The 26616-nt window shown below is 49.9% G+C and overlaps 1 protein-coding gene across 1 annotated transcript in view; it reads left to right on the forward strand.

Moving 5' to 3' along the window:
- MCF2 (MCF.2 cell line derived transforming sequence) overlaps positions 1–26616 on the forward strand; it is a 1062111-nt gene that overhangs the window by 551452 nt on the left and 484043 nt on the right. The window contains exon 9 of the mRNA XM_078688611.1: positions 5647–5761. Coding sequence (XP_078544737.1) covers positions 5647–5761 — 115 coding nt within the window. The remainder of the gene's footprint in view (positions 1–5646; positions 5762–26616) is intronic.

Raw genomic sequence — 26616 nt, forward strand, 5'->3', positions numbered from 1 at the left:
CAGGGCTTCGGGGGGTTATGTGGTTTGTGTTGTAACACTCCTTGGTTCCTATGGCTTCGTGGTTTGCGTTTCGATTCCCCCCCGGGTTCCCCGAATTCACCAGATTCTCCTTTGGGGCCACCGCTAGGTCCTCCTTGTCATTGTTTTTTTGATTAATGTTCACGTCTTCCGTTATGGTGACTTCTTGGTTCCTCCTCTCTGGGTTTCTTCTGTTCTCTTGTGCTACCGCTGGTTCTTGTTCTAGTTCCGATTGACTTTCCTGGGATCCCGAGGCTGGTTCTGGAGGTCCCGATGAGGCCCCCCTTTTTAAGTTCTGGATACAGCTCGCCTCAGATGCTGTGCTTTCTGGCCCCTGCTCCATGGGGGTTATCCGGTGTGTTTTGATTGGGTTGAGTGGGCTTGGAAGATTGGTTTTATTGGAGTTGTTGTTCAGATAGAGAAGTGTGCTGGGGTCTTTAATAAATGCGAATTTTGTGTAGATTTTAGGTTGTGCAGACGGTCTGCTGCTAATTTGGCTGTGTCTGTGTCCTTGCGCCGCCGAGCCTCCCGGACTGGCGAATCCAGGGAGAAGGGGAGACAGCTGAGAAGGTTCTTCTTCCTCTCCTTTATCTTCCCTATCCCCCCTGTTCTCCCAGCTTGCGTCACTCGTATCCAACAGGTCCTTCTTTAGCTTCTTTTTTGTCTGCCTGGGCTTTCTCGTGAGGTTCTGGGGTGCAGTGTGGTCTGTATTGTCCCTTTGCCTCCCCAACCTCATCCTGTGCCCCCCTCGCTTTCTTGTTTCCTTTCTTGTTTCCTTGAAGGGAAGGCGATTTGTAGGTCCTGTGGTAGCAGACAGGAAAGTGGGGGAGGAGGGTACAGGAGGGCGCAGTTGGAGGGCTGTGAATGGGCTGTGATGGGCTGTTAGGTGGCTGGAAGCAAACCCTTAGGGGCTGCTGTCAGTGAGTGGAGCACTCTGGGGGGACTTTCGGGCAAGATCGGACCTGGTCAGATCTGCCTGGGTCAGACCCTCGGGCTCTTACTTAGCAGTTGCCTCTGTCGGCAGCCGCGCTCACGTCCTTCGTCCAGCCCTCTGCAACAGCCTCACCTCACCTTCTTGGTGTAGATGATCCGATGCACCCTGTCCTGATCCTGGCGCCGAAGCCAATGCGCCGAAGACAGCAGATGACGCCGCAGCTGCTCAGTCCGAAGTGCAGGGACGCGCGGAGGAGAGATTCCTCCGCTCTGGGGCCAGTGAGGGTCAGTTGGGGATAGCTAGCCGATTCTCCCGCAGTAACAGCTCGCTTCAGCGGACTATGGCTATAGCTAGGTGCAAGGTGCAAAGTGCAAGGTGCAGAGGAGCGGCTCCCCCGCCTTGCCGCTCGACTCCGCACACAGCTCCGCATTCAGCTCTGCCCCGCCCCGCCCTGCACTCCGCCGCCGCTGGCGAGCCGGGCCGAGCCAAGGGCTCCGCAGCTGCTCAACCCCCGCTGGCCGGACACAAAGCGGGGGAGCAGAACAGGCAGAGGAACGAGATGGGGCCGCAGAAAGTACGTGAGGTTCGAGGAAGTAGGGTGTTCTGGGAAGCCGCTGCTGCTGTCGGCTCCTCTCCGCTCTCCCCTGCCGCCGGCTCTGGACTGATCCGCTGACTGCTCTCGTGGCCGCCAAAACACGGACTGGAATGGCTGAGTTGGCCCACTCGAGATGTCAAACAAGTCCTGTATGTGATCTCCAAACGTCTATAGAGATAGTCAGTTCAAAGCACAACTAGCATGTCCTCATCATGTGCACAATGTTTCTTTATTCAGGTTCTTCAGCCAAAAAATAAAGGCACAGCCATTGCGTTTTGCCTTAACAAAGGCTTCCTCAGGGCTGCAAACATATAAACAACATACATAAGACAAATCACAATTACAGAACAACAAAACAGTTAAACTTAAAAATCACATCACTACATTAGATCTTATAAATACTTCTTTCCAGCACATTAACAAAACAACACAGCCAAAACATGTTGAAAGGAAAGAACATTCATTTAATACAACACTGAGCATATGAATTGGTTTCAAAATACATTTATAAAGGAGTATCTTTGGCTTAGAAACATGAACATTCATATATAAAACGGGAAACATCCTTTACAACGAAACTTTTACAACGCACTACCATTACGACGCAACTTTTACAACGCAAACCATTACAACGCATAGCGCTGGGGGGCGCTCTAGGATAGGGAATGTATTTAATATACTATCCAACACCTTCCCTACTATCCACGGGGACTGGAGTTGGAATAGTAAATTAAATAAATCACTATCCAGCGCCTAAAAGCACTATGCGTTGTAATGGTATGCGATGTAAAAACCGCGTTGTAAAGGTAGGCGTTGTAAAAGTATGCGTTGTAATGTCATACATCCATATAAAACAAATCATCACATATTTAACACAAAGAAACCTGTTAAAAGCTAGGTCAAAAAAATATAAAAAGTTATTAAAAAGATAAATTTGAATACCCAAAATGAAAATGAACCATCGTTTCTAACCAAGCCTTCAAGCCAAGGAGATAAATAGTGCTCATCAAAAATAAGGGAAAACCAAATATCACAACCAAATTTTGCAAAAAAGAGTGCAAAAAGTGCAAGATAAGCACTAGTTAGCCTCTAAAACCTTATTCTTGAAAACGAGATAAGCAGCAAACAAACAACAAAAGTTAGGAAGTACGTATATTCTGTCTCGCAAGTCTCTAAAGTGTAATGTAGTCAAGAGCTCCTACAAAATGAAAATACGGGGTCTTACCAGTTTTATCCATCCACTGGTTTCCTTCAAAATGTGTAATTCACAATGCAAAGGCAACGATTCACTGTAATAAAAAACATTAAGATCATACCTTACAAAAAAAGAGTCATATAAGGTCTGGATTTCAATGTGTCTTTTTTACACGGTTTACTAGTCTGTAAAAAAAAAAATCGAAATTGACAAGCTAGGGAAAAGGTATGGTATTCTTGTTAAACTGTTAGTACTGTAAAACATTAGAAATCTTTGAACACAGTGACAAATTACATTCTAAGGTGGTTCCATACTGATTTTCAAAGGCAAAAAAGGGCCTGGAAGATATTTTAAGATTTTTTACAAAGTAGGCATTTCCAAGCAAGAAATGCTTGACTTCCTGGAGCTCTTCTTCATCCTTTATCTGCCCGATAATGTTGGGAAGACTGATGTAGGTCTCTGGATAATAAATACTAGTCATAAGCTATCTGTCCCACAAAGGAGTAATCAATACATGCCTTCTCACTGGGTTAATAGAAGGAAACATTCTGGCCTTGGCAAATTGCTGGTGGTAGTATAATGCAAGACCTTCAGTTCAGAAGACAAGCAATGACAGAAATTTCTACATCTGTTCTAGAAATTCCCAGATATGGAACCACTCATTTGAAAGGCAGCCAATGATAAAAAAATCTGTGAAATAGTGTAATCTCAGCCATATAGCACATACATTTAATGCCACTTATAAATAGAAAAACACACATTTCTTTTCTTCAAATGAAAAAACACAATGTTCATTCTATTAAGGTGTACATGTTAGTCCGCAAAACCAGTGTACGGTTTTGATCACCCTTCAGTGGCGAAAAGGACAAGAGTTCCCTGTTTATCAATTATTGCAAAACCTGCATGAATGAAGCCGCGCAGAACATTAATAATTAATAATATGATAACACTGGGGCTGCTTTGTTTTCGCCTTAACCACTTTTGTTATGAATGTTGATGTATAAGTTAAAACCCACACCAGAAATAAAACACTGTATGTAGGCTTAGTCATTATTTGGAGGCTCTCAAGGTAGCTCAATGTTCCACCTGCTCTGCATCATAAACATATTGGTTCATCTATTTTGAGTGTGAAGTTTGAGTGCTGGGTCTCATGTAGAGGTAATAGACTCATTGTTTTTTTAAAAAAACCTTTATTGTGTATCAACAGCATACATGTATGGGCCTACAACCACTCTGGCCGGCCTTGAAAGCAATTATCAGCGTATCTGTCAATAACAAGGTCACTCAGCAGTCTCCCCAGTACGAAATGCGACAGTGTCCCCAAAATTGTACTTCAGTCGAACGTGACCGTTGAGTTACAGGAGTTAAGAAGGTTAATTTTAATAATACAAAATAAAAAGGATCAAATGCAATATGATCAACCAAGGACAGATAATGGGCGATGCACACAACAGAATATATACAAAGCGGAGAATCATAATCTAAGTATAGGTGCAGAAGTATACTTATCAGGATGAAAGAGCACGTGATTACATTTCGCACCAGTCATCGCCCGCCCCAAGAACATAAGGCTACCGCAGTATGGATTACTAAAAAAGGCAAAGAGAGAAAAGAGAAAAGGCAAAAAAAGAGGCCCATAGAAACTGAGAGGGGACAAAACAAAAAAAAAACCACTCCCAACCCCCCACCCTGCACCCCTGCAGAGGCTACGGCCAACCCCCCCCCTAGCAGCGTGCTTCGCTTGTCAAGCAGGACGCCTGTGGGAAAAATCCGACCGATGGACACTGCGCTCCAGTAGACCGACTCCGCCCCTGTACAGATGGCCGCTGTTGTTGCATCAGCACCCGGCCATATTTAGAAGCAGACGCCCCGGTTCCAGAGTCCTTTAGGGCCGCTGGCTGCCGTCGCAGATTTCTATGGTTATGGGGCCGGCAGGGGTCTCGGGATCGCGCTATCAGTTCCAGCGCTCATTCCCAAACACCAAATTGAAGCGCAATATCAGGATGATGACAGGAGAGTCGTGCGGGGCTCGGGGGTTCACGGAGCCGGGAGCCTACGCGTCCGTCCCGATCGCCATCTTGGCTCCTCCCCCAATAGACGCATTGTTATGTTTGGGATGGGGTCTAACAGTAACCCTGCACTGCCCTACTCTTCTCTTGATTGGCGCATTTCAATCCAGCTGTTCTTGGTTCATTTATGTGTAAATTACGTTTTGTTCAGTCTCAAGTTGTGAGTGCATGTCAAAGGTTGTGTAAGTGCCTCTAAAGTCGGGCTTTTTGTGCATGTTCACAAACATCCTGACTTTGGCAAGCAAAGTTGTGGTTAAAGTGAGTACCTTTAGATGATGAAACAGGTTTTACCTTTTGTTTGGATAAATTTGCATACACTTGGCTACTACTTTCTAATCACTACTGGACTGAGGTGGTGTGGGTCAGTGTTGGGGATTAAGTGGGAGGGTGTCTGGTTTGTTTATTTTCACGGAATGTCTATTTCCTATTGGATAGATAGGTTTAGATATTCCACATTAATGAAGCTGAAGACAATATCTTGCGGGAGGCACATGTTTTTTTTTAACGCTTGGAGTGTCATGATACTCCTTTTTGCTTTTACTTTTATATAAATAGCTGTGGTTTGACATTCCACCACCGAATATCAGTAAATTGTCAAATCTGTACTCAAAGTGGAAATAATCCGACCTAGAGAAATATTGTGACTGTATTTTCAAATAGAAGTGAAGAAATGCATGGGACATAGTGACATAACTTAGGGGCACTTTTTGGTTGTGTATAGTATTGTTTGATTGCAGAATAATTTAGTTCTATACACTAATGGTTGCACTAAAGTATTTTAAAAATAAGAGTTTGTGTGTCTCATTAGTGATCTTTTCATTCTTTCTGAATAAAGGTTGCTTGCACAGTTACATGAGATGGAAACTGCCTTTGATGGATTCTGGGAAAAGCATCAACTAAAAATGGAACAGTATTTAGAGCTCTGGAAATTTGAGCAGAATTTTCAAGAGGTACTGTACATGATTCATGCCAGTTATTTGTAAGGAAATATAAACATGTTTAATATTTTCAACTTGAGTTTATCTCTTCACCCTCTGTGATTATAAGTGGGGCTGCTTATGTAAAGTAAGGGCTGTATCAGCTTCATCCTAATCCCACGCGGACCTATGACTGGGACACAAGCAAAAACAAATATAGAAGATATTGAGATACTCATAAATTGCTGACCAAAGACTACCAGCTTGGGAATGACTATGCTGCATCCAGTTGCCACACCACGTTCCTCACTCATGATCAACACAGAAATTATCCATACCAGTAAACACCATGAAAGGGTCTGACACTTGCTCGAATGAACTAAATATGGGGCCATGTGTTCAAAATTGACTACAGGAAGGGGAGTGATAAGGTGCAGGGTTGCCATTGCAGGCAACATAGTAATGTTGATTTTGAACATGATACAGAATATAAACATCCCCCAACACCTTGTAAAATTAGAGACCGTTTCCACAAGGTGAAAAGGAAGACCTAGTAAACCACTCCAGAAAACCATCATCCGGTTGAGGAGACTCTGATGAGAAGAAGTAGACATTAACAGTTGTGTGGAGGGTCTTCTATAGCCTCTTCTTAATCAACCTGTCGGCCAGTCCATCTTGATAGTACATAACATATGGAGAATTGTAATACTCAAGCTTTTCTTCAAAATAAGAGTAGGTTATGTGAAAAGTGAGAATAGAGGGTAAAATAGTATTCAGGAATTATCATTTGTGATTCTACCAGTAGTTATGGCATAACAATTATGCCAATATCTCAGAGATACTATGGAGTATCTCTGAAAGAAAACAGTGTAGTATTATCGGGCTATCCATTTCAGCTCATTTTACTTTGAAGCGGTAATAAATTAACAAAAGGGCAAATAAGTTCAGGGCCGATCTTAGGAATCGTAACTTATTTCAGTGAATACTCATGAAAGCATATAGCAGAAGAAACTCTGGGAGGCAGGCCAATGAAAATAAAGGGGGTAGGCCCTGCAGTTAAACTGAACTTGTTCTCTGTTACCACTGCTTAAAATCTGATGGTAAGCTTCTCCTGAAAACCCAGAGTAACCACAATCTGTGCTCAGCTTCTACAAATCACCCCGTCGACCACCTACAACCCACTATGGAACACATTATGGATGGTAGGGATGAGGCTATTAGGGCTCCACTGCAGTGCCCCTACCGTGGGACCTGGGGTAACACTTGGCTCACAGGCTTGGGCGGTATCACCACTGGACATGTCCAGCCTTGCTGATGCAAAGCTAGACATGATTCTAGTAGCAATTGCCGCCAGCAGAGAAGACCTGGGAGGCCAGGTGGATGCAGTGGTGACTGAAATGGGGCTGCTACGAGATGACCAGGGTAAACTCTTGGACAGACATGCACAGACGGAATCAGCCATACACCCTATGTAGCCTCAAACCGAGGACCTTACTAGCTGAGTTACTGAAGTCACTGACAATAAAATCAGCTTTCTGGATTGCAGGGTGAAAGATGCAGAGGGGCGGATGTAGGCTTCCCTGCGGGCACAGATTGGGGAAGACCCTACACACTTTTTTGAGGCTTGGCTGTTGGCCCACGTTGCAACCACTGGCTTATCCCCACTCTTCACGGTTCAGAGGGCCCCCAAGTGCCAGCTCAATGACCACCGCTTGAGGCCCTTCAGTGACCTGTGTTGGGCAAACTCCAGAACTACAGGGACAAAGACACAAGCTCCACAGTAACCCAAAGGAGAGCTTAATGGAGTCACTCCCAACTCTGTGTTGCAGAGATGGGGTCGTGCTGGGGTGGCCCTATGCATGCAAAGGGGTCTAAACCCACACCATGCCACAAAATAATTTTGAAAGTGTTAAAATGGTCTAACTTGGTACCGGACTCCCAGGAGAGTTTGCCCGGATGCAGACAATTTGCACTTCCAGTGCTGTTGCAGTTCCCCATAAGGGTATCCCGCTAACTACGGGCTATCCCCCACAGTATTCCCTCTTTTCTTACACGCTGAGACAGCAGAGGCAAATTCTGGTCATGCCATAGCACCCACAATTCTTGTGATATGTGTCAACCATTTGGACGGTCAGATGTTGCTCTACCGTCCTGGAAATGGGAGTTGAGTTGTTTGTTTTGTTTTCCTTATTGAGCCTACTTATTTATTTGCAGAGTTTTATATAGCGCTGGCTAGACCCGGAGGTATCAGAGTGCTTTAAATGACGTTAAGGTTAAAAAAGTAAAAAACAGAGTTACATCAGTTTCTAGAGCATAGCATAACAACATAAACCAGTTCATGTAGCATAGAAGGTAGAGGGGGAGAATCAGGGGGTTGGAGAGTAGATCAGGTCTGGTAGATCAGCAATTGAAGATAGGACTTCATGGGACACCAAAGAAGTCAGAGTTCAAGCGTCAACAGAGTGGTAGGGATCAAGTAAAAAACAAACATCCAGTGCCGGGCCCAGACACTGCGCCTGATTACTTTGGATATTTACAGGTCTGAGGGAGGGGGCGAAAAGGGTGCCTCGTGGTGACTAAACAAGCAGAGAGGGGTCTAGGCATCACAAGGGGAGGAGGGGAGACTTGAGGTAAAGGTCAGTCAGGAGACACAGGGAGCAGTCCAGCGTTATGAGAATCGGTCGATTCATCAAGATGGAGGACCCAGGTCACGGGCACCGCTAACATCAACACAGGATGGCGGGAGGCACAAAACTCCAATTCAAAAAGCCACAAGTAAACCGACTGCCCGGCGCAGGACTGGATGGGGGAGGCAGCCACAGGACCAGGGAGGGGGGAAGGCTGGAGGAAAACTCGGGACTACAGGGGCAGTGGTGTCCATATTCAGCATGCTGCAATGTCAGGGGAAGTCCGCTCGAGCGCCGAGGCAGCAGCTCCGGTGGAGGGAGGCAGCAGCGTGGTCAGGAGGGCGTGCTTCCTCAGACTCAAAAAGTGAAAAGTGGCTCAGGGGCACAAGGCAGCAGTGTTGCGGCTCTCTCTTTGCTGCATTTTCGGGGGGAAAACAAGAGTTGAGTGTCCCAGCCTCCGCTCAGGAAGGGGAAGCAAGCGATCAAGCAACTGTGTTCAAATCCCATAAGGAAGAATGACGGCCGGAGGGGTGAACCCCAGTCAGTCTCCTTAACAGCTACCAAAGGCAGCTCCACCGGGCATCGGCTAGGATGAACTGGATTCGCTATCTGCAGAATTCTCAGTGTTCATCGGACGGCGCGGGAGGAAGGAGATGTAGCGGCGAAAAGAAACTGTGACCGTGTCCTGAGTGTAGGTGACAGCCGAGGGAGTGATCCACAGCCAATCTCCTCTACAGCTCCTCCACTTGGCATCGGCCTTGTTGCTAGTGCACCGCTGATTATCAAGGTTCCTCAGAAGTCGCAGAAGCAGGCTAGGAATTCGCTCGTGGAAATCAGAGTATCAAAGGACCGCAGTCCATAGATCCACAGGTGAGTGGGAGGTCCAAGGAGGGGGTAGATTCCAGGGGATTAGAGCCTAAAAGACAATCCCTAGCCTGGGAGCTCCCAGCCGAGCTCCACACCTGCCGGCCATCTTAGAAAAAGCTCTATATGATGCGACTCCCCTGGAGGCGAGCCATTGACATGGTAACTCCTGGGACGCTAAACAGTGAACTGCCACATCTTCTATTTCTCCACATGGCACCATGGATAATTTGTCAGTCCTAACATAGAACATTTGTGGCATGAATACTGCCAAGAAACAGAACCCCATACACCAATATCTTAAACGAAGGGGTACACGTGTGACACTCCTGCAGGAAACACATCTAGCCAAGGGAGAAGACCTCTGACTCCTGAAATGTTGGATGGGGCAGTTCTGAAGCATTACCTATTCAGGATTCGCAAGGAGGATCATTATTTGGATTCGACAGACAGTGCCCTTCCACTGCCTTGCAGTGAAAATGGATGGGAAAGAGCGTTATGTGCTTCTGGAGGGAAGTTTGGACAGCGGGTCGTTGCTTTTTGGGAGTCTCTACTTGTTCAACCCGGCTCAAACACTGTTTGTAGCAGGCCTATCTACACTCCTATTGTTCGGATCTCACATACCTTGGGTCATAGGGGGAGATTTTAATTGGATGCTGGACCCCACACTAGATATATCGCACCCCCGCAACTCTCCCCCACAGTGCACCTTGCAACATATCTTCTACAATTCCTTACCCAATGGTAACTGGAAAATAGATGGTGTGCCCTTCACCTAACAGGCTGAGAATACTCATGGAAAGGGATACGTTGAAATTAGTAGTACGAGGCCACTGCATACACACTATCATTTGCGCTAGTGGGACGATTAGTAGCGAGCTGGATTATGTTGAGAATTCACTGCGCATTAGCAGGCGAGGCTGCCCGTAAAGCTCCAACAGAGGCTAGGGACCACCATGCGCAGCTACTCAATTCTTTGCACTGCATTGACAATAAGGCATAGCAAGCCAAGGCAGACATGGAAGATGACAGCCAGGCCATCTATTAGTATGTCTATTCCATCAAGACAATAGCCCAGAGCCAATAACTGCCATTCGCATATCACCCGATTCCCCTGTCTATACTCAAGCATACATTTCTGACATATTTTGCACTCATTACCAAACCGTGTACCGACTGGACCCTTCCTGGTTGCGCTGTAACACGAAAAAGTTCCTTCTTGCTGTGACATTGCTCCCATTACCAGTGGACCAAAGGGAGACTCTTAATGCCCTCCTAGCGCAAGAGGTCTGTGGAGCCATACAGGACTCACCCATCTGTAAAAACATTGAGGCCCGTTGCCTACCCCATAAAATGCACGAAGCGTTGCTGGTCTCATTGCCAAAATCAGGCAAAGATCCCCTGAAGATCACCTCTTATAGGCTGCTCTCTCTGATGGGCAGCGACTACAAAATTCTCTGCAAGGTACTGGTGACTCAATAACTGCCACTCATCCCTGAGCTAGTTCACTCGGACCAGAATGGTTTCATACCTGGCAGATATACAGCTCTCAATATCCAATGATTACACTGGCTTTTAGAGGACCACAACAAAGGCTGGCCTTATTCCGCATGCTTGGTTTTGGATCCGGAAAATAATTTGACACATCAAATTGGGAGAAATGTTCATGTAGAGAGTGGGCATAGTGATAAGGATGCTGAAAATTATCCAACTACTTTATACAGAACTCACAACAAAGGTTAAAGGGGCATATTTACAAGGGCTTTAACTCAAAAAAGCGGAGATAAAACTATCGCCCTACTTACAAGAGGCTGCTAACATGCATGTTAGCACCATCTAATGAGATGCAAAGTAGGCGTTACAGGGTGTACCCCGGATGGACTACCTTGCAAATATCGCTGATGATCAAATCGCAATATTTACAAGGCAGCCCACATGATTTTAACACACGTTAGATTTTGGCGAAAACTGCTGTTTTCGCCAAAATCTAACGTGTGCTAAAATCCTGACTTAGCTATCCCTAACATAGGGGGTGGATTCTGCTGATACGACCACAGTGTCATATCAGCAAGGTTTTTTTTTTTTAAGTTTCAAAAACCTTTATTGATTCATAGAGCATGGTACATCAATGCATGAACTCCGAATAATGACATTAAGCATTAGAAAGCATATTGAGGCCATCTTCCCATGCTGTGTCGTATTAGTCATTAACCTAAAATTAAAGGGATAATCAAAAGTTACCCTAGCCCCTCCCTCCCCCCTTTACATAACATGGATGAATTCGTAGGAAGCAAATGTCCATAGTAGTCCGGAAGCAGTCCCTATGCATAGCGGATGTACAAAGAGCGATGTAAGGGCGTCGTCCATCTCCCGTAACCCACCCTCCCAGTTGCTAGTAAGGAGACAGAACAATCAATTCTTGACCCCGACACAGAAATCTTAATTAGGTCTAGTCCCGTATGAAGACAGAGCGAGCAACAAATACAAATACAACCCTAGTAGCAGGTGAGCGGTAGTGGAGTGTGTGCGGATAAGGATTCACTCAGATGTTGTAGTGAGTAGCGTTGCCGTGGGTAGAGCCTCCCCAGCCTGACTTTCTTCTTCCTCTGCACTCAACCTAAGCAGATACGCCGTGAGTGGTGCCCATATGTCTTTCGGCTGTGAGGTGAGGGGTAGGAGCTCAGCGTAGTCGTGTAACCTCTCTTGCCATGTGGACAGGGAGTGAATCCAACATTTAAACTTGGGGGCGCGGCCTCTGCCCCAGCGCCATGCAATTAAGCGCTTAGCAAGCAGTAGACTCATGGGTAGAAATGTTTTGTGTACGGTGACTACAGATTGCGTTAGTCCCAACAGTGCCATGAGTGGGCAGGGGGTGATTGTCACACCGAGCATGCTCGTGAGTCCCTCAAATACCTGATCCCAGTACCTAGCAATTTGGGGGCAAAACCACGCTAAATGCATGAAATCGGCTCCGCATCGAAGACAGCAGTCAGTGCGGAGATTATGGGAAGTAGCCCGATTGGGCACAAACCCAGCTTGGTCAGGAAGAACTAGGCGTTCCATGAGGAGATTGAGTCTTGTGGCTAACACCTTGGCTAGTATTTTAGTGTCATTGTTTATGAGGGAGAGGGGTCGGTAGGAATCACAGTGTGAAGGGGACTTACCGGGTTTAAGTAGAGAAGTAATAAGCGCCTCCCTCATGGTGCAGGGCAGGCTGCCCTCCTCCAGGGCGGCGTAGTATACCTGTTTCAGGATGGGGGCCAATATGGGGGCATAGAGTTTATAAAAATCGATAGGGAGGCCATCGGAGCCTGGGGCTTTGCCAGAGTGCATACTCATAATGCCGTCCGTTATCTCCTCGAGTTCCAATGGAGCATGTAAAAACTTCTGTTGTCCCTCACCTAGCCGCGCCAGCACAACGTCTTCAAAGTATGTGGGGAGGTCAATAGGTTCCCCTCTGTGTGATGTGTACAGTGTATGGTAGTGGTTTCGGAAAACTCGGAGGACATCAGGGAGGTTCCTGTGTATGTCCCCACTGTCATCCTGTATTTCTGTGATGCAAGTCATAAATCTGGGGGGTTTAACAGCATTCGCCAGAGCCCTCCCCGGTCTGTCTCCCTCTCCGTATATACGTGCCATGTGTGGGCACCCTAAAAACTTTCCCTCCTTGTCTGCCACCTGTGTGTATTCAGAAATTTTGCTACGCAAACGTAGGAGAGTGTCAGGGTCAACTGGGTTGCGAGTTCTGGACCTTTCTAGCTCCTTAATCTCGACTTCTAGTTTATGCAGTTCAGTGCGCAGAGATTTTAGCACTCCGCCACCCTTCGCGATGCACCATCCCCTGACGGTAACCTTAAAGGCTTCCCAGACAGTGGTCATACAATCTACAGAGGAGATGTTGCGTTAGAAAAAGTCGTGAATATCTTGTTCGAGTTCGGCCTTAAAGGCCGCATCTCGAAGGTGAGCAGGATTGAGACGCCACGACAGATAGGGGGACACATTCAGGGGTATTTGGAGCTCTACAAGGACTGGAGAGTGGTCCGAGAAGGTGCGAGTGAGATCCACCGCTCGGGCCAGCCAGGGAGCTAACCCAGCAGAGATAAACACATAGTCGAGTCTTGCCCAGGTAGAGTGTAGGGAAGAGTAATGTGTGCCTTCTCGTAAGGTAGGGTGGAGGTGTCGCCACGCATCTATTAGGTTGTTATCCGCCACAACCTCGTACAGGGCGCGCTGCATGTTAGTGTAATGTGCGGGGAGCGGGCGGGACCGATCGGCAGAGGGCTGCATAGCAGTGATAAAATCCCCGCCCAGAATAACGTGTGTGATGCCTAATGTGTGTATCTTGTTCCATAACACCATCAGGGTGGATGGTTGGTCTACATTGGGGCCATAGAAGTTGGCTAACAATAACTCGTGCGAGCATAGACGACCCCATACTAGACAGAATCTGCCCTCATTATCAGTGTCGCAGCCTGCGGGTATAAAGGCCACTCCCTTTTTAATCAAAATCATGACCCCCCTAGCATAGTTAGAATACTGTGAGAAGGTGCGACTGGAGGCCCATCTAGTCGCGAAAGTAGGGGCTTGGCGGGGGGAGAGGTGCATTTCCTGCAAAAGGGCAACATTTACGCCCTGTCTGTCAAGGTATCCTAGTATCTGTCTACGCTTTCTAGGGTCGTTCAGGCCCTTTATATTCCAGGATATTAACCTAATACTCTGTGCTTGATCAGTGCGGGTCATGGTGGCTGGGAAAGGGGTATGGTAGAGAACGGCGGTGCAGGCAACGAGTAAGTATACACAAGTGGAACAACTGCAGTATTAGCAATACATAGCGTGTGCAATTGATGTAATAGTGGTACTCCTGACTTAGGACAAATGTGCGCCCCCCTCCCTCCTCTCCCACACTGGCTACCCCAACTCGCCCGGAAAATACCATCCCTTCCCCCATAAACCATCCACTGAGAAGCTGCTCCCAGCAGTAACAGTCCCAACAAAGGAAAGTCTCAACGGGGAATGCCCTTAGAAGGAGGGCCGCTAGGGGCTCCCGCCCACAATACTCCATCTCCCTATTTCACCCATCTACCACCACCTGGGTCTCAGGGGCGGAAACAACGGGGTGGAGAGGAGCAGTCCAGGGACAATAGAAATTCAGTGGTCTACAATAGTGTAATACATCACCAATCAGCAGGATGTCGTCACTGCCAGGAATTTGCGTCGAGCCTCTTGCACCGCCTGCGTGAAATCTGGGTAGAAGGATAGCGTGGTGTTCTCAAAGCGAACTTCCCCCATCTCTCGTGCCAGGCGTAGCAAAGTGTCCCTGTCTCGGTAGTTGAGAAATTTCATGATAATCGGATGGGGTGTCACTCCTGGAGGAGGTTTGGGCGCCAGTGACTGATGTGCACGTTCAATAGCTAGGTGTGCCGAAAGAGTCGCAGCCAAAAATGCCGCTTAGCAGATGTTCCAGGTAATCTTCCAGGCGGCCACTGTTTGTCGATTCTGCTAGGCCAAGCAGGCGCACGTTGTTCCGCCTGGAGCGCGCTTCCAACTCCTCAATTTTTGTCCGCAATTACCTTCAAGAGTTTGTCCATCTGTGTCACTTGCTGTCGAGTTGTGGTTGTGACTGAAATTCTATGTTCAGCTTCTTTGAGGCGTTCCTCGTGCCCATCTAACTTGGCCACCACATTGTCCAGCCTGAGATTCATGGAATCAATTTTGGAGTCTATTGAGGTCAGGCTTTTTTGCATGGTGACCAGTAGGGTTTTCCAGCCGTCGTCCTGCGTCTCTGGGGGGTCTGCTTCGACCGGAGTCTTGGAGCTGGCACCCGGTGTCCTGCGGCCCTCGAAAGGTAGCTTTGACTGCCTACGTTCAGTCTTCCCCATCCTGACAGCCCGGGCCGAGCAAGGTCGTTGTAGGTCAGGGTTCCTAACGGTCAGCCCACGTTCCCCCACTCGGCTGCGCATATCCAACGCTAGTGTGCTCTGGGCGAGGTAAAGGCGAGCGTGTCGTCTGGGTTAACAGTGCTATTAGGCGCAGGTAACTTGAGGGATTGGCCATTGTCCCCGGTCGGGCAGGAGCTCTACACCAGAGCGGCCATTACGCTCCAGCGCCACCTAGCACCCCCTCATATCAGCAAGGTCACCACTGTTTTGCAGGGAACATCGCTGGAAAACCAGTGATGTTCCCCGCTATCGCAGGAAATTTTATCGCCTTGGAGATACGCGTTGCTAATAACGTGATATCTCCGCGATAAAAACCTTCAATAGCCGGCGTTAAGAAAATGACCGCTAAGCACGCTATGCGATAGTTATCGTAAAGCTTTGCTAATATGCCCCATAATAGGTTGACTGATCTCAGCTAATCAAACAAACGTGTTAGTCCAACCTGTGGGGACAAAACAAACAGTTAACTGAATACCACAGGGTCCATCAGTCTCTAGGGTCAGGTGGCAGGACGACATCAGACATGGGCTGGCGACTTTGCTTGCAGCAGAATCTTCTCCGCGGGCACCCATAGTTTAACCTGAGGGGCTCAGGACATGACCCCTGGCTCAGAGACGTCCTCTGCATACCGTCGGTTCGCTGACAATGACATGTCTTGCATGGCTTCCAATTTGATGACGTCGGTGATGATCTGTGGAGAATTCTAAACAGTTCCTTTTTAGTGGGTTGCGTCGTGAACACGGATGGAGTCCCGAGTGAGAGTTCATGGATGTGTCGCTGAGCCGGTCGTCCCTGTTGAACTGCTTGGCTGTGACCAGTAGCCTATCGGTGGGCCAATGTCTCTTCTCGCTTTCCCGCCTGGGGAGGCCCGTTGTCGGGGTTGCTGCGGGACTGTAGGAGGGCTGCGCTGAGGGCTGCTTGTGTGCCATCTGGGGGCAGCTGCAGGACCACTGAGGAGCCGTTACTTGGTCGCACGCACAATTCTCACGGGTGGATGAGTCTTGGCCAAGACTTGCCTTTGCTGCCGCGGTTTCGGTGTAAGCCAGGTTCACAGGTGGCAATGGTTTCTTTTGTCAGCTGGTGGGGCGACAGTGCAGGACTCCAGTCCGCCACTCTTCTGGGAGTAGTGTTGTTTGATGCAGGTGCTGATGGCTGGGGTGATGGTGGTTGTCAGCCATGTAGCGACTCGGGATGACAGGTGTTGGTGACTTGCTGGGAGTGTTGGATGTCCAGAGGGACTTGGCAGCCATGTGCCTCCGCCTTGCTGAGGTGGAGTGTCTGTGGCGGTTTGACACATAGAGTGTGGGATCCTCTCTTGCCTGGCTTGGGGCCACTGCCGACTCCGTTTTGAGGCTGTGTGAGGACGGACACTCTGTGCTGATCTTCACCCGTGGCATCTGCGGACAGAAGCAGGGATGTGCTTGACTTAGACTGCAGATGCTCAGTAACGGATGGTCGCCTGGGGAAGCGTTAGGATGAGACGCGGTTGGTGCTTGCTGCGGCTTACGTTAGGTTCACCCATGAGGCTGTATCCAGGGACGTCGGACCGCCTTGGTGGCTGTCTGATGTGTCCGGGTGTGTTCTTGGCTTGCTGTGAGTCCCCGGTCTTCCTTTTGTTGGTTCATTCAGCCCACCTGTCCTCATCCGGTTTTCGGGGTGACAGGGCTGTCACTCTTCTTTTCTTCGAGGGCGTTGTACTTGGATCTCGAGGTGGGGCGGTCATGGCACCGGCTTCTGCCTTCGCTCTGGCGTGCTTGTCTGGACTGGTCACTTCGTGACGGGCTCCTTGCTTGCTGGGCGACGTGACGTACAGTCTTGTGTCGCTGTTTGTTGGAGCGCATGGTGCTGAGGTGGCCTGCCACGTGGAGTATGCTACTCCGCTCTTGCCAATATTGGGTCGGGCCGACTCCGTCTTGAGGCAATGTGAGTGAGGACACCATGTGTGGTCTTCTGCCTACTGCTGGGCTCCGCTGGGGCGGCTGAGACGTGGGCGCTCTCCTACCTGCATTCAGAAGTGCTTCTGTGTGGAGAGGTCTCCTGGGTGCTGTCTGTGCAGTCAGATTCAGTGGCACGGCTTTCTGCGTGCTTCTGTCTTTGTGTGCTCTTTGCGTGCTCGGTCTCGTTCTTGGTCGCTTTCTTCTGGCACTTGGGGTGCCTGTGGTGTGGTTGACGCTTGTGCCTGTTCTCCGGCAGGGGCGAGTGATGTGACCTTATCACTGGCGGTGGCTTTGGGCGGCCGAGTGTGGTGCGTGCTCTGCACTAGTCTCTCTTGTGTCATTGCTGGGGGCAGCTTCCCTTGAGACGTCGTAGTCTGAGCTGGTTGTCCATTCTTGCTAGTGGGGCTGTCCGTGTGTGGCTCTGAGTTACCTGTAGCTCTTTGCGGGGTTTGTCCATCTCTCCCCGGACTTTGCAGTGGTGGCAGGCGGGGCTCTTGCCTATATGAGGCACTTTGGGGCTCTTGGGTGTAGTCGCTACCTGTAGACTTTGCTGTCTTCGAAGGCGTCCTGGCCGTTCTCACTTGCAGGGTGCAGAGGGCCACTCTGTGAGCATTCCTCTCTGAGGGCAGGTCTTGCTGTGCCTGGCGCAGTTAGTCTGTAGGGTGCAGTGCATCTATGCTTGTGACAAGTCTGCAGCCATTGGTTGCAGCGGGCAGTTGGTGTGCTGGATCGCTCTTTGGATGCGCTCTTTGGCCCTCCTGCTAAGATCATTTCGCAAGCTCCTTTTGCTGATCCTGCCGCTTCTTGCAAGGTATTGAAACGTCAGGGTCTGTCCTCTGGTCAGTGGTGCTGCCTGGGCTGATGGATGTGGGACACAGCTGGCTACCTGCTCTGGTCCGCTAGTCCTTCCGCACGTAGCGCCAGGGAAGCCACCAGGTGGCGCTGCGATTGTCTTGGTGACCTGCCCTGGCTGCTGCGGGATTTGGGCATTCTGGGAGCCTTTGGTGACGTGCAGCCCCTTGGGGTGGGGTGCAGTGCGCCTAGTCTTCTGTGCTTTGCTTCTTTGGAACTTCCTTGTGCTGAGGCAGTCCTGGGGCCTGGTATCCCTTTGCTAGGTGTGGGTTTGGAGTCTCTCTCTCTTCCAACTGTTGGCAGCAACACTTAGGCATGGGCTTTGGAGACGCTCCTGAGCAGTCGTTAGGTGGCGCTGCAGCCACCTGCGCTGTGGCTTTTTTTGCTGATTATGTGGTGTCTCTCAGTGGCCCCTAGGCGACACTGTAGCCATCTCCTCGTAGAAAGTCTCACTCCTAGCTTGGACTGGAGGCTCTTGATTTAGGTCAGTTGGCTGTTGCAGTGCTAGGCATGTCCCACCTGGTCTTGACCTGCCGGTGTGTGTCTGCTTTTGTGTGGCTGTCACTTAGCCAGCCTGCTGCAGGCTACGGAGTGCTGACAGGACTATCGTACGGCTGGTGAAGCGCGTTGGGCTGTCTCAGGAGTGGATTCCCTTCACTTACTTCCTCCTTGGTTGCAGTCTTTCAGCTGCTACAGGCTACGCTGCTGCTGAAGCGAAACCTGTGACTTGTGGTGCTGTGGTACATTCAACCACTAGGTGGCGCGGCCAGTGCTCGTACCGTGCCTTGCAGTAGCTCCTACTCTTGATGGCCGGCTACACGGGCTGGAGTTTCTGGCTGGAGTTCACTTGTGGGACCACTGGGTTTGCCATGCTTCTCTACGTTGGCTGCTGGAGCCTGGAGCTAGCTGCTTGCTGGCAGACAGAACCTTTTGCCACGCCTAACTCCGGACCCTGCTGATCACTGGAGGAAGGTAGGGGGGCGCAGTAGGGGTGGTGCACATGGGCAGCCAGTTGGCTGGCAGCTACGGAGGTGCTTTGAGTCCGGGTCCAGCGGCAATGTATTTCTCCCCGCCTCGGCTCATACAGGTGCAGGTTTCACATCGGTTGAAAAAAAGCAGCATCAGTCCACGCCCTCGCTGACTGGGTATGCACCCGGCTGGTGGTGACAGCTTTTTTGCTCCTGCACACACGCGTGTTGGGCGCTGCTTCGCGCCAGTGCGGTCGCTGGGGGCCTTGCCGATGGAGGTGGTGTGGGGCACTCGCCACTCTCTACTTCAGTGCCAGCGTGGTAACCGGCAGTGCCGGAGCATGGTGTGAGGGCCGCTGCAGGCTCCGTACATTACCTCTGCAGGCCAGGCTTCATCATGCTCTGTGCCGCTGTGCTGTCTGTGGCTGTGAGCAGTGACTGGGATGTGCACACCGGTGTCAAAATTGTGACAGGAACACACAAAATGGAGGAATAAATATCCCTTGGGCTACAAAATAGCCCAACCAGCCCAAAATGCCCAACCAGCCCAAAATGCCCAACCAGCCCAAAAAGCCCAACCAGCCCAAAAGGAGGGGGAGTGGAGTCCCGTGCCGCTCCCGTTCCCCAAACATCCCGGGGGACAGACCTCCCTACGCTCGGCTGCCCCCCAAGATCCCCTTGGGGAATATGGGGAGCGACACAGACACCGACACCGAAATAGTGTGAAAAAGGCCGCTTTTATTGAAACAGGTGCACATCACAATTACAAGGCCCTTGGCCTAATGCCTAACAAAACTACAACCTCACTATACAAGCTGTTACCTATGTTACTCTACCCCCACCCCTAAGGTTCTCCCACACATTTAAAACCTGCCATTCAGTACCACCTACAGTGACCTTTCAGTTTTGACCTTTGAACTTTGAGCGTTACCCTTGGTGTGACCTTTTATCCTTTCCCTTTGACCTTTGAACCCCTGGTGTGATCTTTTAACCTTTCCCTTTGAACTTTGAACTTTACCATTTTACCTTTGACCTTTCAATCTTAACCTTTACGACTATTAACCTGTCACTAACCTAATTTCCTAAAGCACCTTAAAGATCCTACCTCGTGAACTTGTCTGCCCGTACCCTTTCATCCTGGATTGCCTCTGTCAATAACAAATAAACTTGGCAAAAACATGTCAACTTGAGTGCCAACCGCCACCCAGAAAAAAGGGGGGGTAGACTCCCCTTTTTTCTGCCCCCCAAAAATGGGGAACCAATCGAGACTCTGCAAAAGAAACCTGCACCTGACACTCCGATCCGACGAGAAAAGGGAACCACTAAAAACCTTAAAAACCAACCTACGATTCAGGGATAATGCCAGCCAAATGAGCGTCGAAAAAAGAAGTCCTGGCAGCACAAACCCCTTCCAAGTCTTCCAATTGCCATGAGTACAGACCCAACCGATGCCCCAAATGGCCAGTCCACAACCCACCTGGCCGTCGCTCAACCGATGGAATGACTCACCTGTATGTAAAATCCTAACAACTTATCTTAAGAGGGTAGCAGCTACCTCCCCCCCAACCCCCTCTCCTACACAATGCCATGTGCCAAAAAATATGTAGAGGGTCACAAGAAACACAAAAAACGCCTCTCGTTCGTGCTAGACTCCCAATACCAAGGACTCCTCCAGTAACAAAACAGACACCCAGGAGCCTCCAACTATGGCCGAACCTGAAAACAAAAAATTGTTCAGAAAATGAAGTATCTAGAAACACTCCCCCCCTGACCAGAACACATTGCTAACAGCAGTACATGCCCGACTCCCTAATACCTAATGCCTGCTATGCTCCAAACCCATGGGCAGCCTTCCAATACCCTGAGTGCCAGCAAACCCCACAGCAACGCGGTTAACCTAGGACCATTTCACCCCTTTGCCACCCCAATGTGCCAGAACAAACCCCTGCCCAGAGAAAACTTTCACACAGGGAAGAGCCACACGTCCCAGAGCCCAAGCCAACAAAAAACTACATACCTGCGCACTGCAGCCCCACCTAACCCTCTCCAGACATATGAAGCATGTCTAAGAAAAACCTACTGCCAGGAGACACCTACGTGAAACATATAACCTAAGAGCTCGGATACCCAAAAGGCCCCAGAAGAAAACAAGCCTGTTCATAAAACAAGCATACTTCAAAAACCCTCCCTGCAAAATACCGGCAACGCCCCTAAACTGAAAAACATCCCCTGATCACCCCCTTGACTCCTCCCGCTGACAAGCACCAGACGCCATAAATTGTCTCCAGGCCAGAGAAAGAACTGCACAAGTAGGAGCTGACAATGAACCTACCACCAGATGAAAGACACTGCGTTGTATACATACCACAGCTGTTCCGGTATTGCGGTTGGAATCCTATCCACCTCCATGGCCAGTCCACAGAATCCCCTCCTCTGCAAATGAGACCAAGCAGCAGCATCTTTCCCAGTTCACACCAGGGATAAAAAGTGCCCAGAACGCCATATCAAGCCTAAAGCAGCCAAGAACAAACCTGCAACCAATTCACAAACTGCACAGCCCTAGCCGACTGCTTGTTGATAATTTCCACCGCTGCCAAGATGTAAATCCTGAACCAAACTTTCTAATGTGCCGCTTCCTCACCCTACGGCGACAATGCCACCAGCACAGGAAAAGGCTCAAAAACGTCGATGCCCCTCCCACCAAAATACCACCGCTCAGACACAACCCCGAAAACCAACTGCCTTGTTAGAATATACCACACCCATCGCCACCTGCCAGTCCTGAAAATATTTAAACATCCCACTGAAAGTCATCGTTTCGAACCCATAGTAATCTGTCAAAGCAATGCAAAATTAACCTCCGCATGCGCAGGTCCACCTACACACCAGCCAACAAGCGGATATGGTGGAGAGGCAGCTAATGACCTGACATCGCCCTACCCAATCTCCTGCAAAAAGTCCTACCAGCCCTGACTACCTTACAGGCAACATTGATATAGCCCCACAAAAACTGGATGTCCTTCGTGTTAATTTATGCTTGCCCACCTTCCTTCCAACAACACCAACATTTTAGGGTTCTTATCAACCGACCCCCGTGCCTGTAAATTTCCATGCATAAGAATGACATGGTCGACATGGCCCCATTGTTCCTCTGGTGCCAAGGGCCAACCCCAGCTCCCCCAAGAGCTCGTGGAAAGTGTCTAGTGCTACCTGGCCCTCCGTGGAGCCCGGGGAACCTACAAAATATGACATCTAAGTAGTGTGTTACCAGCCTCGGACCAGTGTGCTGGGTAAAATACCCCTGAAAAAAGGTGCTGAAACACTTAAACAAAGCAAAAACATTGAACAACCCATCGGAAATGCCCTATTCACATACCACCGTCCTTCAAACTGGAATCTAAGAAGACCCCAATCATCCGGATGTACGGGAAGCAAGTGAAATGAAGATTTTGTGTCGCCTGTCGCCATATCTGTTCGTGCACCCGCAGTCACAACCAATGACATAGCAACTTAAACTGGGAAATATGACACTGGGGCTGCCTCCTCATCCATGAAAATATTTACTGAAAACTCCTCAAGCCACGATAGGTGTCGTCTTAGTCCGTACTTATCCCATTCTTCTTTGGGAACACCCCTCCCAATCGAAGAAACAAATCAAATCATCCACTGGGCAGCCATCAAAAGGACCTGCCAACCCTCCTTCCCGGATTTCTTTGTCCAACTTGTGTTGCACCCCTGCCATATGTTAAAATGCTGACTTCGAAATTGTTTGGCCACGCCTCTGCTGAGGCCCCTTTTAATCCCAACGAAACCCCTCTTCAAAACTCTCCAACAAGACCTGCTCTGCTTCCAAACCCTCATCTTCCCCAGACCCTGACGCCAAAGCTGTTAGTCTGACTGGTGTAGAAGCTTTTGGGCCCATGGCCCTGAAATTCCTTACTGCCCCTACCACCAGGGGATTGTTGTGGAGGCCCAGATGTGCAAGCACCTGTCCGGTGCCCCTGCTGGTTTCCTTGCGCCCTGCCTCCCCAAAACCTAACCAAGCGGTGTTTCCTTCCGCACTGAGAGAACTCAGGTATGAACTTACCATACTCCCTTGTGCCCAAGCCTTCATAAAAACTCCCCTCACGCTCCTGATCCTGACTGTGTAGCTATTGTCCTACCCACCCCTCCCCGGGTAGGCCTTCCCTGAAAGGGCTGGCACCTACAGGTAACCACTTACGGTAAATATAGGCCTTCCAGTTTACATTTGTCAACGGCACCGTAAGCTGCTCGGCAGCTCATACCTCTCTTCCTTAGACCCTTCCTTGGACCGTATCTCCTTGTGAAGTAGCTTCAACATTTCAACGTATTCCCCCCCTTCAAACGTGCTCTTTCGTGGCCAACATCAAATGCGCACCTGGGGGCTTTTTGCTACACCCATGTACAGGAGGTTTTTATTAAACTTTAGCTCTTTACTATGAAGGCTCTTTACCTGGCCCCTCCGTCCAGTATTCATGCCACTGTCCACTTTAGTGCCTGATGCCACCACTTCACCAGTCCCCACACCTCGGACTCTAATATATTTACCCATGTGGAGCTTACCACCCGGCTCCTCCCATACACCGTCACCTTTTGTCTCCACTGACACCATTTTTGGTTTGGCCCATGGAACAACCTTCTCACTCCGCTCGGTCTCTAATATATTTACCCATGTGGAGCTTACCACCCGGCTCCTCCCAAACATCGTCACCATTTGCCTCCACCGACACCATTTTTGGGTTGGCCCGTGGAACAACCTTCTCACTCCGCTCTTTAACCGATTCACCTACGGAGCTTACCACCCAGCTCCTCCCAAAAATACTTCACCCTTTGTCCCCACTGACACCATTGGTGGGTTGGCCCGTAGTACAGCATTCTCACCTGGCTCTAACACGGCTGCCCAACCAGGCGCCGATCTCCATGGCATTTGCTCAACCGGGTCCACTGTCTGAGGAACCCTCACTGAGGGCCGCGCTCTCATCCGGGCCCCAACGCCACTGCCCTCCTGGGCTGCACCCTCTCCGGTGCCTGTAAAAATCTAGGAGATACATGAGAAGGCACCCCCCTTCCTCATTTTCCCTCCACTCCCCTTCCTCAGGGAAGTCATCATAATACAGTACAAACGATTCCTCTATCTGTATATGATCCATCATAAAACCCACACTGCGGGCCTCAGCCGACCCAACAATGGAGAAGTGTGGCTCACTGGTTAGAGGAGGCAGACCTGGAAGCAGAGGTCAGCCCGGGACCAGGGTTCAATTCCCGGCTCGGTGGGGTCTTGAGTCCTAAAATGTCCATGGACTCGACAATTCTCGCTCCGGTGCCTACTCGATTCACGGGTTCACACTCTGCGACTCTGGGCAATAGCTTGCTTAATCTCCACAACGGCCCCTCGCGGCGGGATGCCTGGCTTTCACCTTGCGGATACCCTGCCGGGGTTATCTCACAAGGGAATACCAGGACGGGTTCCCTAAGCAAGCGCTTAGAAACCGCTTGGTGATTTGCGCTATATAAATTCCTGTACATTTACATTTACATTTACATTTACATTTACATTTACATTTACATAACAATGCCTACACCAGCCCTAGCGGCCTGTGAAAATACTCCTGGCGGGGGAGCTGCTGTACTCGCCGGTACTCCCCCCTGCGGTGACTGCAGTGTCTGTTTTACGTTGGGGTCAGCGAGGTCGCGCCTGACCTTCGTTTGCTGACCGCGCCGCCGCCGGTACGGAATGTGCCGCGCAAGGCTCCACCCCCCCTTCTCCTCATTGCATTGGAGCCGCACTTCGCCCTGCTGACTGAGTCCTGTTTTTCGCTGAGGCCAGCGAGGTCGCACCTGACCTTTGTGTGCTGGCTGCGCCGGGCTCCCCCGCCGGTACGGAATGTGCCGCGCAAGGCTCCACCCTCCTTCTCCTCAGTGCATTGGGGCCGCACTTCGCTCTGCTGACTGAGTCCTGTTTTACGTCGGGGCCAGCGAGGTCGCGCCTGACCTTCGTGTGCTGGCCGCGCCGGGCTCCCACGCCGGTACGGAATGTGTTGCGCAAGGCTCCACCCTCCCTTCTACTCGATGCATTGGGGCCGCACTTCACCCTACCGAGTCTGCTGACCTACGACGCTCCTCAACCTATGAAAAACAAATTTGGACTGGAGTGCTGGAAGCGCCCAAAAACTAACTGGCCTGCAATCTCCCCTGGCCAAAGGACCACCCTCGAAAAAACCGATCAGCACCCTGCCCCCCAGAGCCAAAACTCACCGTACTTACCCGGGAGGGCGGCGGAGGGGGAGGGGTCCCCCTCCGCCACATCCCCACTCCACACACACATCCTGAAAAAACCAGGCGCGGGGAAGGCCCCCGCGTGAAGAACTCCCCTCTCACCCTAACCAACCCCAAAAGACCCCAACCCACTTCCTCATCACAACGACTGAAATGCTGAACTGCGCCCCTTAAGGGGGGCTCACTCTGGTGGAGGGGTACTAAGGTACCTGTAGCCCCTCAAACCCAGAGCCCCTAAACCCCTTTCACACAAGAAGAAAAGAGGATCTATGCTCTCCCAAGCGTGCACCCCTGCCACCGGAACCAATTCCCCCTCTGAAAATCCAATAGACCTCACCTCACCCTCTCCCCCTTTCAGGACCTGCTAAGGAGACACCCCCGAGGCTGAAACTCCCCCCCAAACTGGGCCCATTCCCCCTCCCCTACAAAACTGCCACCCAATGACACCACCCCACCCCCCGCTTACCTCGCCCCCGCTGCCTTCGCCACCGGACATGATATGCAAAACTGGGGCCGCTTTTCTAGACCGCAGGCGGTCCTGCTCCAAAACCGGGTTCATTGTTAGGCGTTTACGACGTGCAAGCAGCCACCGCCGCTGTTATGTAGCCAATTAATAAATCCCCGTGACCTGCTTTCTCCAGAAGCCGAAGCGCTTAGAGCCCCTAAAATCTCCTGATGCCATCGAAAGACACTTGAAAACTCTACCATAACAATCCAAAAATAACTAAAGTTCAGCACAAAAACTTCCCTGACTAAAACAAAAAATTTCCTGACTAAATGCTCCCAGCCACCAGCTCACCAAAGAAAAAATTCTAGAAAGCTGGGGACCAGCTACCGGAAATACTCAAAATTGTGACAGGAACACACAAAATGGAGGAATAAATATCCCTTGGGCTACAAAATAGCCCAAACAGCCCAAAAAGCCCAACCAGCCCAAAAAGCCCAACCAGCCCAAAAGGAGGGGGAGCAGAGTCCCGTGCCGCTCCCATTCCCCAAACATCCCGGGGGGCAGACCTCCCTACGCTCGGCTGCCCCCCAAGACCCCCTTGCTGCCTGGCAGCGCCGAGCCACTGCCTCTCACCAGTGCTAAACGGGTGTAGTTGCACCAAACACATTCACCCACAATCGTTGCATAGGCACAGGCTCACTACTTAGTGCATTCGCCTTATTTTTCCTTTGAATGTTTAAAAAAAAAATTACGATTCACCTTATGGGTGAGCGATTTTACTGGAGCTGGACGCCGCTCTGTGAGGAAAATGATACATTGTATCACATGTCATGTGATATTGTGCGTGTAATGGTGTACATATCATTAAAAAAACTATAAAGTACAATAAGGAATGATGTCATCAGGAATTTATTGCGATGGTCCAACAAGTATTGGTCTTGGTTAGTGAGAATTGG

Source organism: Lissotriton helveticus, chromosome 4_1 (genome assembly GCF_964261635.1).
Source record: "Lissotriton helveticus chromosome 4_1, aLisHel1.1, whole genome shotgun sequence".
In the NCBI taxonomy this organism is placed as follows: domain Eukaryota; kingdom Metazoa; phylum Chordata; class Amphibia; order Caudata; family Salamandridae; genus Lissotriton; species Lissotriton helveticus.